The 15,382-nt window shown below is 36.2% G+C and overlaps 1 protein-coding gene across 5 annotated transcripts in view; it reads left to right on the top strand.

Annotated features, from left to right (window-relative positions):
• Positions 1-15,382, top strand: part of LOC140147786 (serine/threonine-protein kinase D3-like) — a 77,239-nt gene that overhangs the window by 36,230 nt on the left and 25,627 nt on the right. For 3 of the 5 annotated variants that reach the window (XM_072169536.1, XM_072169558.1, XM_072169544.1), the window contains exon 5: positions 8,461-8,526. The exons of the other annotated variants lie outside the window; for them this stretch is intronic. In XM_072169536.1, the coding sequence (XP_072025637.1) occupies positions 8,461-8,526 (66 nt within the window). The remainder of the gene's footprint in view (positions 1-8,460; positions 8,527-15,382) is intronic. 5 annotated transcript variants of the gene reach the window in all.

Raw genomic sequence — 15,382 nt, forward strand, 5'->3', positions numbered from 1 at the left:
ACTACAAAACATTTTGATGTAACAATCACGTTCTGATTCTCATGTAGAATCAGAGTTTGTTGTTATGTAGGGGTGAGTGTGTGGGGGAAGGTATGGGGTTTGTCAGAGCTGTGTGTGTATATCAAGGGAGGAGGTTTTGACTTTGGTTGGTTTCCCATGCCGGTACAACAATTGCTGGACTAACACGGTGCAAACACTCAATTTGTCATACACTGTACCATGAAGAAATTGCAACCCTGGAATGGTCATCACGAATCCAAATTATTTGGATTCTTGATGACCATTAATTCTTCAGAAATAGGAATTTGTGGATATCATATTTGGGTCCTGTAAATGTGACATTTTCATCTTTAGTCTCAAAATGAGACTTCTTGTACAAGCATGGGAACCCAACCAAGGTCCAAGGAGCATGTCAGCTTTACCATGTGCTAACCTCAATGCTTATTCCTGTGGACCTAATGCCTACTAATAAGGTATCTAACTTGCCTTGTGAAGCTGATCAGGGTCTATGATTTGACGATACTATGTTTCATGCAAGGGTTTAAAAAATTGTGTAACTTGCAGTGTCTTGAACACTGCATTGAAGCTCATTTGACCTTGCAAACACTATCCAGGGTGCCGCTTTTCTGTCATGTATCAAAATGTATTGACCATTGACAAAAAAACGTGGGAAATCAGTTGCACAACTTTTGAATCGGTAGTGATTCCTTCATGCTTGCTTTTATTTTTGTGCTGATACATGTGTATCAAATATTGCCATATTTCATGTTTTTGCTTTGCTTTTAGGGATTCCTGCTGCTGATTGCTGAAATTTTCTTGTACCGAATATTGAAAGTTCAAAACACAAGAATGAGCATATTGCCTTTAAATCATGCTTCATTTTAGTGTGGTGCTATTAGCACATACATTTTGTTTTTAATAGATTGGTAGTGCTGATGCTACTTTGGTTCACACGCAAAACCATGCTTCGCTCAACCCTCTGTTTATGTTTTCAGCTTGCCTGTATGGTTTGAAGAGAACATAAATGTTGTTATTCTGATAGGCTTCCATATCAGAGGCTAGTCAATGCAATAGAAGAGATCTGTGATTTGATTTCACAAAAGCATTATGTAGCAATGTAAAGGGGTGATCCCAACATCACCAAATGACAGTAACAACCAAAGTTGGGATAATTTGTGAAATATTTTTAAAATCATATGCTTAATCTTTTAAAAGATAATTTTGACCAATGACCATATCACATATACCAAATAATGCCTTAGTGATAGCAGATGCATGCTCATATATTATTGCTAATGCTTGCATACCCGTGCCATTCAACATCATGTGATTGCTGCATGCACGTGACAGAATAAAATTGATATTGGAGTGAAATAAGGAATACCTGTGCACTAAGGACCGTTGATGTCAGGATTAAAAAAATCGATGTATTAGCCACTCAATATTGATAAAAATTGATAAAATCGATTTTCCTCCCAATTTTTACTCATATCTTCTAAATACCTATGTAACAGGACTGACAGGATATGCCAGCTACCTTCCAGCGACTTAGGGAGCTAAATTTTTGTCTTTTTATCCAATTTTGGATATATCGATTTTCTTCAGAAAGTGATATCAGCGATATTGATATTATTGGATAGTTGATTTATTGATCATTATCGATACATCGACGGCCCTTACTGTGCACTGTTTTTTAATGATTCCTGCATATATTATTCCTTGAGTATATGAGGCTTGTGAACTAAGCAGTTGAAACTTGAGTCAGGTGAATGATGTGTTGTATTATATGAAATTGACTGAAACAGAATGACAACCTAGCATATGTATTGAAAATAAAAGTACACATAGAAGGGGGCAACAAACAAATCTACTGCAAGAGAAACAAATTAACCCTCCATACATTATACAGATTTCAACACAGATCAGCACCGTGTAATGAAGCACAAAATGAACACAAACACCACATAATACTGTGAATTGTCTACACACTGAAGTCAACCAATAAAATATATGTGTGTATCGCATGAAGTAGCAATTCTGTGTGATGCCTTGCAATCACCATCTGTTTGTACATGCACAGATACAGTGGAATAGCTCACTTAATACAGTCTATATAGATCTTGATGTTAAGCACATCTTTACGACATGTTGTAAACGATACACAGGCAGTCATTTGTATTGGATTTGTTATGCACAAATTGACAGACACTTTGCCTAAAATGTGAATATGAACACCTGTGTTGCACATCATTATTAAGAAATCACACTATTACACAATTTGTGCAGATCAAGCTTAAATTAATCATCTGTGATGTCGAGCAAAATAAAAATTTAGTTTTTATTTCAATTTCGTTCCATGCGTCGTTTTCAGAGCTTTATTTGGCTGTAACTCAATCAAAATTGGACTTGTGTTTCCAGAGATTGGTAAATTTTAGTTATGGTCAGAACAAGTTGTTGGTCAGAAGTTGAATACTATTATTGATTATATTTTTTAAATTCAATATTTTGTGACAATCAACTTTATTATTAAGCTTGATCATATCACATATGCACACAAATATAAATAACACTTGGAAAGATTGAAGCTAAATTTGAGCCTGGAAAATTTACATTTTTCCAAGACTATTGCATTTGGCAAAAGTAAAACAGGGTCTTAGGTAACCAAATGCTAAAAATCTTTTGAAAATGACAGATTTGAGCCACCAAAAAAGTAATAATTTTTTATACGTCAAAATATTCAGTGGCGCATACAAAATATATACATTAAATGGGAGAATCTATCAGCATGACCGTACCCAGTAAGAAATAATTCAGGTGTATCACTCGCCAAGCTGCAAAGGGTGAATTATTACATAGCCATAATGCACTATGATAATGGAAATTGTGGAAAATTGGTCTCTGTAACAGTACACAATGCCCATTGGATTACTGCCAAGGAGTCCTTAGTCGGTGTATAGAACCACAATATACTTGAATAACCGATAGAGAGCATTCATTTATCTCTATATATTTATTTCTAGATGCGCTCTGTACTGATGATATTTTCTAAAGAAATTCAAATAAAAACACAATAACATGTAAATTCAAAAAGACTTCCTCGCAGACCAATTAATGCAAGCTGTAGCGGACCTTGGTTAGTGTTTGCATTTTACGGTAAAATTTCAGGGTGAAAAATCCAAGTGCATGATGGAGATGCTATAATCTTCTACAAAGCTGTAAAATTACTTGCATTCTAAACACATCCCAAGAAGTAATTACCCCCTCCCCTTTATTACGAGACAATAACTCGAACAAAATCTATGCATCAAATTTTAAAACTGAAATAGCAAAAAGAAGCCCAGTTTTGTTTTTAATGCCTCATTTGGCTTAATAGCCCAAAATTTGTTGCTATGGAGACCTTTTGAATGAAAAAGATGCATATTAAAAAGGCGCACTCGCACCTAAACCCAATGTTGCTTGGGTGCCTGTGCATCTCCGGTCACTGCGGGTCATCCTTGACCAGTCATGTAGAGAATGTAAATATGGTACAGTGACTTTATATCTTTTTAGTGCAACTTTGGATTCTGCATCTTTTATCATTCAAGGAGCCATGGCTACACATTTTGAGCTATCCAGACTAACGAGATATCAAAATATGCATAATTAAATTGTGTTTCCTTATGCTATTGCAGTTTTTAAATTTGATGCATAGATTTTGAGTTATTATCTTGTAATAAAGGACCGGGGGGGGGGGGGGAATTCCTTTTTGGGATGTGTTTATAATAATAAGAAAGCAAATCGTAATGAGCAATGTCCAGCCCTTTTAACACCATTTTCACTTGCATTATTGGCATTACAGTGATAATACTGTTCAATTGGCTTACACATTTATATATCTATGCTAGCTGTAGAAAATAATACTATGTTTTAATTGCTCATCACATATCACAGCTGTACATTCTCGAAAGTATTTGTGTTTCCGTATATGTTTTGTGTTATCTTTGTGTCATGATCAAAAGTCTTGTTATTTTGTAATAATTGTCTACAAACAGTCTGTTTACTTGTATCGGTGTTTATATATTAAATTTTGAAGGAACGAAAAGCCTTTATTTAATTATTACATTCAATTTCAGATATCCAAATCTTATATGAATGTTTTTTTTTGTAATTAACAATATAACATATATTCAGGTACTTTTTAAACAAGCTTTCAGCACAAATTTGTATAATACCTTGATATTTTGGCTGTAACCTACAGCCCTCAACTTGAAGGCCGCTAAAGTTGCTGTAGCGTCTTCTGATGACCCACTGACTTCCTGTCTGGTGAGGGCGCTATACAATAAATGCTGAGCAACTGGTGAGGGCGCTATACAATAAATGTTGAGCAACTACAGTATTTGATTGTTATTTAGTTCAGGCTGAAGTTTCCTATTGTATATATCTTCAAGCACCAGATTCAAACTTATATGTGTGTTAGGGTGCATCTATAGCCCCCTATTTTTAAAATGTTAACTCTGATTTTTGTCCATAGCATTAATGTGTTCCACTATCAAAATAAATACCTCACATAAAATTTCATCGAAATCGGACTTCGTCCTATGGGGCCACCAGCCATCAGAACATTTATGATAAGCTAAACCACAATTTCACAAGGCAGCTATTTTGATTCATATACTTTGTGTGGTTTATTATAGCTGCCGTTTTCTCAATACTGTTAAGTGCATCAATTTAAAGATATTTTAGACCATTTCCAAAGCATTTGCATATTTTTTATACATGGTAGCTATGTTTGCAGTCTTGATTGCTGTATCAAGTAATAGCTGCCTTATGTAAAAGAGTTTTACAATCCTAAAATGCTATTTGCAGCACTCGCTATTACATTCATTAAGAAGTTCAGTGCTTCTTTAGGAGTCTGGTTTTAATCATCAGTGTTAGATTTGCGCCTTCGGAGATTTGGTTCGTTCTAGCGGCTTAGTTCAACAACTTGTAGTGTATTTTGGAGTGCTTTTCCGTTCTTACTGCATCCAAGAAGTCCGCGCTAAGCTTTACACCACGTTCTGCACAGTCGTTGATAACACTGATGGCTCCAATGTTGGCAAAGGATTCTCGATATGCTGGAGAAGTCGACCATGTATCAACATCTTCAGTGAGAAAGTCAGTGTTTAGTCAGGATGTAGATAGTGAACCATGAGTCCTCATTGACCAAGTCTCCAAGAGATGTTGCAGCGGTGCTGCATGTGATGTTGGTTGGAAGCTCAAGCTTTCCAAAGGCTAATCCAATCTGCTTCTTAGGTGCTAAGATGTTTACTGCAGGTTTAACTGCAAGGAGTTTATCAGCAAGTGCACATCGCTCATCTGTGGGCACTATATCACTAAACAGTAATGTAGTGCAACGGACACTATCTCTCTTGTCAAGTATAGGTGACGCTTTCAAAGCTTTAATTGTTCTTGAAGAAATGGCTGGATTCACAGTATACATGAGCAACTTGGCATGGAGCTAAAGCTTAGGTCAAACCACCACGAACTGTAGATCAGAGTGGCGAAGATAACAAATTCTCTCACTTTCGACACTCGATACCTAGGTCTTGGTACCTAGTGGCAGCCAGGCCTTATATTAAGTATGCCTGGACCAGGAGCTAAAATGAGCTTCTAGTCCCAAAGACAGCTACTGGTCCTATAGTTTGTGGTGTAAAATATTGGACACACCAGGAGCCACAACTTGGCAACCATGGGGTAAAAAAAGCCTGGGTGCCTGGTTAATATAAGCCTTGGTGGCAGCTGTGAAATCTGGGCTTCAAGCAAACAGATCATTATTGAGTAAAGTAGCTTTGCCATCCACCTGGCTTTGTGGAGCGCTCCAGGTTGCTTGAATTTAGCTGACATTACAGCATCAGCGCTTCCTAAGAAGAGGATGCACAAACTCAAGATAATCATCTCTCTTCAGGTCCTTCTGTATTTGCATTACTTCACTTCTCCACACTCTTCTATCTGCATGCTTAACCCTGGCTCACAGAGATTGGCAACATTCAATTGCGCTAGCGGCTGATTACCTCCATGTGGGAGCAGGTCAAAGTTCTTAAGAAATCTTGTGAATAAGTAAGGATCTTGATACCTCCATTTACAGATCATTGAAAACTTGTGTGAGAATTATTTCACCAATGTGGTGTCTGAATGTCATAATACATACATGTATTCGCTTATTGTTGACCTTTGACCTTATTTGGTTGACCTTTGACCTTTATTGACATTGAACTCTGTTGGCCTTTGACCCTCATCTGAATATCCAACAAACAAATCCCACAGTAGAGTATTAAAGTTAAGTTTCATATGGCCCTCTTCTTTCCATTTATACATTACATGCATTATATAGGATATTAGTGTGTTTTTAGAGTGCAAAGTTCGCTTTACTACACGCTTCAATGGACAAGCCCATTTTCGACTTCAAGCCTGCGGTGGCCCAATAATTCAAACTCCGAATTCAATAAAATTTGGTAGGGATTAGTTTTGGGACAAGTGGAACATGTTAAGGCTATGGACAAAAATAGTGCAAACTATGGGGGCCATAGATGCACCCTAATGTGTGTATGGCGCATAATGGACTGGAATGGACTGGGGGAGGTACAAGAGATTAATGTATTTAGAATGTTTTGTGTTGTTTTGTGACAACAGAAAACATATACGGAAGCACAAAACCTGTAATTATATAGTATACAATTTTTTTTAAATCCCCAAAATGCAAAATATGGGCCGGTTGGGCCCGTAGAACACAATTTTGTTTTTGTCGCCTAATTGTCAAAATAATAGATATATTTAAATAACATCAAACAAAGTATTAATCAGTGTACCTTTTCACATCAAATAAACCTTACACTAACATGCTCAGAGTATTTCCTTATTTCAGGAAAATGTCTTTTAAACCATTTTAAAGTTGAATCTGCATTTTAAACAAATTTCTGCAATCATACATGAGACCTGCTCCTACGAAACCCCAGATAAAGTCAGGAATTTATGATTTGAAGGCAGTGTTCGAAATAAGCACTTATCCTCTTGTCCTCTTGTCCAAAAATCACTGGGGACAACCATATTGAGCTATGTACTTATCCCCTGGACAGCCACTATATTTTACCTCCAAAAGTATGACGCATTTTTGGGGACAACCAAAATGTATTGAGGACAAGCAGAATTTATGCTTTAGTTATCCTCGGGATAACCTCCATATTTTCCTTATTTCGGACACTGTTTGAAGGCATGTCTAAATTAAAAATGCTCAGATTGTCATCTTTAAAATGATATTACACATATTATGATTACTTAATCTTTGGTCTTTCAAAAATACACCTTCAAAATTGTTTTCTACTGATTTTTGGCATGTTTATTGGATTGTATCTCAAATAAAGCCTTGGCGATTTTATCTTGGTTTTGTGGGAGCAGGTCTCATATTGTTGGGCAGGAAAACCTCTCGTGTGTCATTGGCCCCTGAATATGTTTAAAGCAAAACCTCCTATGTAACCTCTTGGCAGTTTTGTTTTAAACATGTTGAAGGGCCACAAGTACATAGGTTTTTCCTGCCTGACAATTCTGTATTTTGAACAGTTTGATATAAACGACTCTTACAAATTAGCACACAACATCGCTATAACTTATATTATTACACTAGCCGGAAATACACAAAGTGTAGAGTAGTGAATTGTAAGACATAATGCGTCTATAAGTTTGGTGGCCAAATGTAGATTTATAGAAAGAAATAGTGCAATTGCATTTGTGTTATTTTAAGTTGAAAATGGCTGAATTACTCACTATATAATAGAATGATATTGTTGGGTTTCTTATTTCTTACTGTGTGAGGCTCAAGCTACATTGGGCTAATACATTTAATGTCCATACTCCCCCTGTGGAAGATTTTGGAACTATCTTCCACAGGGGGAGGGTGTGAATTTCAAATGGAATTAGCACATTAATCAACTATTTGCAAATCATCATCCCTCTGTGGAAGATTCCAAGTTTAATCTTTCTTAGGGGGTGTATGAAATTCAAATAGAGCTGCCTAATGTGCTCATTCAATTTGAAATTGATACTCCCCCTGTAGAAGATATTTTCAAAATCTTCCACATGGGTAGTGTGGATTTTAAATGGAATAATCCATTATGATCGTGAGATGTCTACTTACAGTGTGGTATACATTGTATTCTCATGATTTATCACATGGATGGAACGTAATCATGGTCCTACTATGCATAATACATGTTATGGTTCAATGCAATGGATTCCATTATCTTAATGTATGTAAAACTTAAGAAACTAATGAATTGTAAAAATCAAGGATGCAAGAGTTTGTCTATTTAATATGTCCACTGGTACCAAATCATAGGATGTAAAGACACTAACAGTTGGGGACATGACAGCCCAGCTGAACTATGTACAAATGTTATTGGTACAGCCACTGTAATGCATAATGATATTGGTACACCCCTATGTATACAGGCATGCAGGAGTTCATCGATGCAGTCCATCATTTCTAGGCATTCTTCGTCTTCGTCTCTGAAAGGTGTAGGTATTTCCTAAAACAAGAGGTGGTGCTATTCAGGGTGCAGTAAGAACAAAACGAAATACTGGTAATGTGCGTAGTCCACAATGCTAGGCCTATCCATCTTGCAGCAACCCCAGATCAAAACTCGACCGGCGGTTGACCGCTGATTCCGTCCGGTTTCCATTGTATAGAACAATAGGAACCGGGCTGAACCGAACCAGCGGTTAACTTCCAGTCAGGTTTTGATTTCATCCCTTACGTATTTCAATACTTCTCATCTTGAGGCAAAGCATATAAACTCTGCATGGCTTACAAATGCAAATCATAAGACTGAAAAGTCATAGAGCATAGGGTAGATTTTCCATCCATCCATCAAATGCACAAGAACCCACTATAAGGCCAGTAGCGGATTCCACAAACAAACATTTCCTTCCTTTCTATGAATGTGCTGGGGGTTGGGGGATGTGTCCCCCCACCTTTTGGCAAAATGACCCATTTTTTGTTCTTTTTAGCCACTTTTTGACAATTCAGGCTGATTGCCCCCCCCCCACACATTTCAAGCCGGATTGGCACCAATGTTATGGCCTAGAGCTTCATAAATCCGAGAAAAATATTAAGCATGGCTTTCAATCATAGGCTCTGGAACCACCATGAAGTCAGGGACCGTCTTGGTCTGACTGCATTTTCTTCCATATCTTCCATATTCCAAACACTTAATATAAGGCCAGAGCATAATCTCGGCATGGCTTCTAATGCATTCATAGACCCCAAAAGTTGTCATAATTTAGAGCGCAATATTAGCATGGCTTTTTAATGCTTCATAAGCCCAAGAACCATTGTCCTGACTTCATATTATCATTATAATATGCTTTCAATGCAATCATATGCTCAGAAATCATAATTTAGAGCACAAAATCAGCATGGCTTTTAGTATACCATAAGCTACAGAATCATTAAGGTTAGGACCAGGGCACAAGGGACTATTCTAGTTGAAATCCATACACCCCTTCTGGAAGACATAACCTTAATCTCCCGCACAGGGAGTGGATTTCAACAGGAATAGCCCAATCTATATATGGCTTAATATGAAGCTAATCAGAAACATCAAATGTTACATATTATATGGTGTTTTGCTCTGATTAAGTGAATATGCCTGGCCCCATATGGGATGTATTGTGGACTTCGCACATTGTGTATACTATTTGTAAATCTACCCGATGAAAGAGTTAACAAAAGTTAACATAATTCTTGGAAACTCAAAATTATAAAAGAGCACAGCCTCAACTCTGCCAGTCATAATAGATTGTTACCCCATATCAGCACCACCTCTTTTCATCCATCCATATAGGGCATTGCCCTTCTAATATATCCTCCCACCATCCATATAGTTAACATTGATAACAATGATATTAGTGATTTATTAACAAATCTAAAGTTAGAATAGTGTTCTTGTTTGCCGTGTATATCTACTAGCAGTTTTTTTCCAGTGTTGTTGAGTCAATATAAAGTGACATTGAGGTGATGGGTTACTCAATTTTATGTCCTCCTTGTCTCGCAGTGATACCACACCCATACACTATTCGCACTTGTAGCTGAGTCTTGCTGAGACGTTGAGACCAAAGAAATTAAACTGGGAGAACTCCATCTAACCCCTTGCTATATATGGGAATTCAGCCATATTGGATTGTCACTCATGGTAACCTAAGTAGTGTACATTTAGTTTATTTCAGCAAAGTTGCAACATTGAAAGATAATTGGTGTCTTGTCTATAAGTATGAGCATTATATACAAAGGTTTCCCAATGTAGCACTTGGTGCACAATGGGCACCTCACGACTACAGACAGATCACAAACAAGCACACACTACAAGTCAAAAGTTTACTTGCCGCATGTTGAAACTATCTGGAAGTACACTGTTTTGGGTCCCATGAGCGACACTCCAACATGGCCGAGTCCATGTTCTCCTAGTCTGATAATCGATTGCAGAGATTTATCACACAAGTTATATTCCATAATTATTAACACATCCAATGATGAACAATTTTTGTGACATCAAAAAAGTACTTTACAAGTGATAAAAATCACTGGTATGCCAAGTTGAAATCAATTAAATAGCAAACCATGCAACTGGCATTTTTATTGACGAGGCTAGTAAATCTGTTGCAAATATCACTTTTTGCCGGGTCATGCTTTTTATGTGCTTTTGAATATCATAAAACATCACAACCAAATATAAGACAGATATTTTTTAACAACTTTAAAACTAGGTTTTAAGGACAGGGTGATAAGTGAGTTTTTTAATCAAAACAAAGTGTCGCCATAGCAATCGATCATTGTATCATGTTAATTTGCCATGCAGACCTGTCAGCTTACTAATTACATGGTTTTCATAAATTTCTATAAGCAAAGGCAACCACTCAAATGTGATGTTCTTCTCTCATTGCAGTTCATTGCCGTGATAAAATAATGGGTTTTATGCATTTAAGGAAACTGATAACACAGTATTTTTTGTGGGACCCGAGAGTGCATCGGACACATCAAATTGCAGTCTGAATACGAGGAATGTCCTTCTGCAATTTGATGTGTCTGATGTGCTCTCATGTCCTAGATTAAAAATACTGTGCAAACGGTACTTTCGATTCCTTAAATGGACATGCAGGGAGAGATTTGGTACAAAATATTTGCTCCACAATTTTATCATCGGACGTTATTGGTCAGTCCAATATACAGCTGAAATAGATCCTGTTTCTATTGGCCCATTAATTTTATCATTATCATGCCATCTGCTTGCATATAATATATATAATAATGATGATAATAATAATAGCAGGAAATTCAAACGTTTAATATCTCGCCAATGGAAATGGATACGAATGTCAAATAAACACTAAAAGTTGTAATTTGATGAGTTAAGTAAGTTCATAAAAACCCTCAATTTTGATATCCGATAGATTAACACGTTTTGCAAAGCTCATCCACGTGTGGTGGTATCTAAATTCAACTTTTTGCTCGTACAATTTTTTTATTTATTGGTGGCAGTGACAATTGAGCAAGTTCTAAGATTTGTTATTTTGCTTTTTCTTCAAGTTGTGAGAAACTGTATGGTAACGGATATATAGATACAAAAAAGTGGAATGTGGGTTGGAACTTATCTCTGTCTGTATGTCACTTTATTAGGGATCTGGAATGAGCGTTTTGACAGTATTTTTTGTGGGACATGAGAGCACATCAGACATATCGAATTGCATTCTGAATACAAAGAATGTCTTTCTGATATCAAATAATTATCATTTTTTGAAATTCACGATATAATACAAATTTTATGACAAATTATTAAAATTTATTATTTTTCACATTTTTGATATATAACAGTCCTCGAAGTAAATTTTATAAATTTAATGATATATTCTTAAAGTGTAAGTAGCTGGGAGGAAAAGCCGACGATCAATTGAAAATTTTCACCTTACATATTGAAGATATGGATTTTTTTCCCCAAAAGACCAAATTTTTTTTTTTTTTTTTGTGAAAAAAACCATATCTTCAATATGAAAGGTCAAAATTTTCAATTGATCGTCAGCTTTTCATCCCACCTACATACACTTCAGATTTATAAAGTTTACTTGAGTACTGTTAAATATCAAAAATATCAATTTTAATCATTTGCCATAAAATGTGTATTACATTGCTAATTTCAAAAATCAAAATTATTTGATATCAGAAGGACATTCTTCGTATTCAGAATGCAATTCGATATGTCTGATGTGCTCTAATGTCCCACAATAAATACTGTCCAAACGCTCATACCCCATCCCTTAATTTGATGCAGTCATGCTCAAAACTGGCATGATAGGAACAATGTCAATTTCATGCAGTCTCACTTGCATCATAATTAGGACAATCCTTTCGTGTGATCCTGACAAAAAAAACCTGTGGAATTTAACACAAGGTTAAGGAAGATTCTGACCCATCTGGATTCATGATATGGAATCTCTAGCTCCAAAATGTGGCAGTTAAGACTTCAGAACTCTTTCTGTTTCGAATAAAAAAAGTTTAAAACTTAGAAGAAATTTGGTATGTTGCATTTAAGCTTAAATGTGTAACTCCTCAAAATGATCCGACTCGCTATTTAAAAAGTGATGAATTTGGTGTCTCTGACTCGACTACAAGTGCATAGTATTTACAACCAACACAATTATACCTTACTAACAATAAATAAAATCCATTCCCACCATGTCTCTCCTTAACTTCAAGACACTTGTTAATATGTTGGTGTTCCAAGTTTGATGTGGCGTGGTGGTATATCAAGTAGTGTTTTCCTGCAAATTTGCTATTCGAGCCAGCTTATTTATAAATTGATGTTCTAGCATGGTGGTGGTATTTGGAATTGCGTTGGATGTAGTCTTTTCTACGTTGTGAAAATGTGATGCTGAAATCACACAATGATGTTGTTCATTTATGTTGGTATTCTTGTGAGGTTGACTTGTGGTGTAAGGCATCTGTAATATGTTCTGTTGCATCTTAAAAGTGCTCTGAGATCAGATGTGTAGACCAGTTATTGTGCATAACTTGGGCATTCCTGTTTGTGTGTCCTGTTGCTTTTGGTTTCTATGCAAAGTCAATTGTTACTAGTATGAAGCCTTCTTTGTCTCTGTCAAGTTTTGAGTCGAAAGTGTTAAGTTCAGTCAGAAAGTGAGGTGAGTCTTTATGGGGCCCTAGTATACGAGTCTTTATGGGGTCCTAGTATACAAGTATGCGTAACACTTTGAGCCAGGAATTAAAGACGCTGTCATATTGGATTGTTGCATAAAGAACCGAAAAAGGGTTTTCTTTGAACAACTGAATAATTTTGCATGTGAATTAGATTTTGAAAGTACAAGCATATATGGCAATACTGGTAGAATATTGGAAAAGGACTCAAGGCTACACACAATTTGCACCTGAAGATGACCCAGGAAGATGTCTTGCATGTGTAGTGTAACTCTGGTAACAGTAAAGTACATTATTTTCTTCACGGAGGGTTGACATTCCAACATGGTAACGTTCATTTTATTACCACTTAATGCAGTGGATGCAATTGAATTTATTTCAGATTATCCAATTCATCAGAAAATAACCAAATCTAACACTACTAAATTAGAACGTAATGCAATTAATTAACAAAATGTAATTATATCGTTGCAATGTAGTGCTGTGTCAGCTTGCACTGTTCTCTGTTTCATTTGAAAATGCAAAAAACGGCAGCATTCAGACAGACATGTCAGGTTGTGTCAAGGAATATTGAGTTGTGTTAAAAGAATGAGTAGTACCCATTATGATAAAAAATTCCTTTAAAAAAGGAATGCGGCGCCCAATGGGAGCTTTGATGTGAAAAGGTAGTTGTGTTGAAATATCCTGACCTAAGATGACCAATTCAGGTCTTTTCTTTTAGTGGAGTGCAAGTACAGTTATTTTACAGGTATAAATTTTTGTGATTTTAAAGTTCTGAGCAGTTGTGTGTGTTCACGGTTACAAACAGCTATACATCAAAGCTTATGGGTCACAAATAGTGTTGCAGGCTTTCATGTGAAAAAAAGTGAATACTACAGACCCTGTATCAAAGGCAAAGTCCCAGTGTATTGTATGCTATGAATTCTTGCATATTCTTGAGGGCCAATTGTTCCATCTTGCTGTGTCTAACAATCACGCCAGCGTTGCGTGCCTTCACGTATATACGTGATAGAGCGTTATTTGCCTTAGCAATTGCGCAATAGACCGTAAAAATAGGAGGTAAATGCGTAGCAGTTTTGCCTGTTGCATTTCATGGAACAATCGGCCCTCATTATCGGATGATGCGGAGACTTTGACTGCTCGTACACGGTCTATTATCTTCTTCGTCCATGGTCTGTTATCTTCTTCGTCCATGGGAATAATCATTTGAAATTATTTATTGTTGTACATGTTTTCCCCTCACTTATCTAAGATAAGCGCCATGGGCTTGTGCCATTGGCGCATTTACGCAATGTGAGCGAGGATCGAGATTTATATGCTGTGCATAAATTATCCGCAAAGTGAGAAAAGGAAGTGTTAATTATAAAATAACATTTTTGTTACTGCTTCACAATTGTTTATTGTTGATTATTTGTATAATTAGGCACCAAAATTTGTCAAAATTAATTTGTTACCAATTTCACCAATATTTTTGTTAATTTTGATTTTATATTATATGGTATGAAATAGTTTAATGTAACAAAAAAGTGTTCCAAACCAATCAGCTACAGATATCTTTGTACACTGAATGATATGCAAAATGTAGTTTCTTTAAAGACACAAGAGTGTGCTTTGACTATAGCATGATTCTATTGAATTTGATTGACCTAAAACAGGCTTTATGATGAGATTGATACTTTGAAAAATCAAGGTAGTTTGTTAGAACCTCAGTTTTAGTTACATTTACAGCAAAAATTTCATTTGAATGAATATAGCAGTACACAATTGTATTTCAAATTAGTAAATATGGACTAGATGAAAATACTGATCAAACCTATCAAAAGACATCAGATATACCTAATAATCAGGAGCGAGTTGGGTTCACTTCCACTCGATGTGTTCATTCAAATGAAATTATTACTGTAGAGTAAGGTAAGAAAGTGCTATTATATACACGGACTACATTTTGGCCACATCTGATGTCTCACTGGCAGAGGAGGTTTGTGGTTCTGAATACAATGGAGTCAATAAATCTAAAATCAGCACAGCCAAGATTGAGCAGTGCACCTGTGTCATCAAACTACTTCAATATTTCTAAATATGATAGTGACATCCTGGTTGAAACGAATGATGAGATAGGGACATCCTGGTCGAAACGAATAATGAGATAGTGACATCCTGGTTGAAACG

The sequence above is a fragment of the Amphiura filiformis genome, chromosome 1 (assembly GCF_039555335.1).
Source record: "Amphiura filiformis chromosome 1, Afil_fr2py, whole genome shotgun sequence".
NCBI classification, from domain to species: Eukaryota; Metazoa; Echinodermata; class Ophiuroidea; order Amphilepidida; family Amphiuridae; genus Amphiura; species Amphiura filiformis.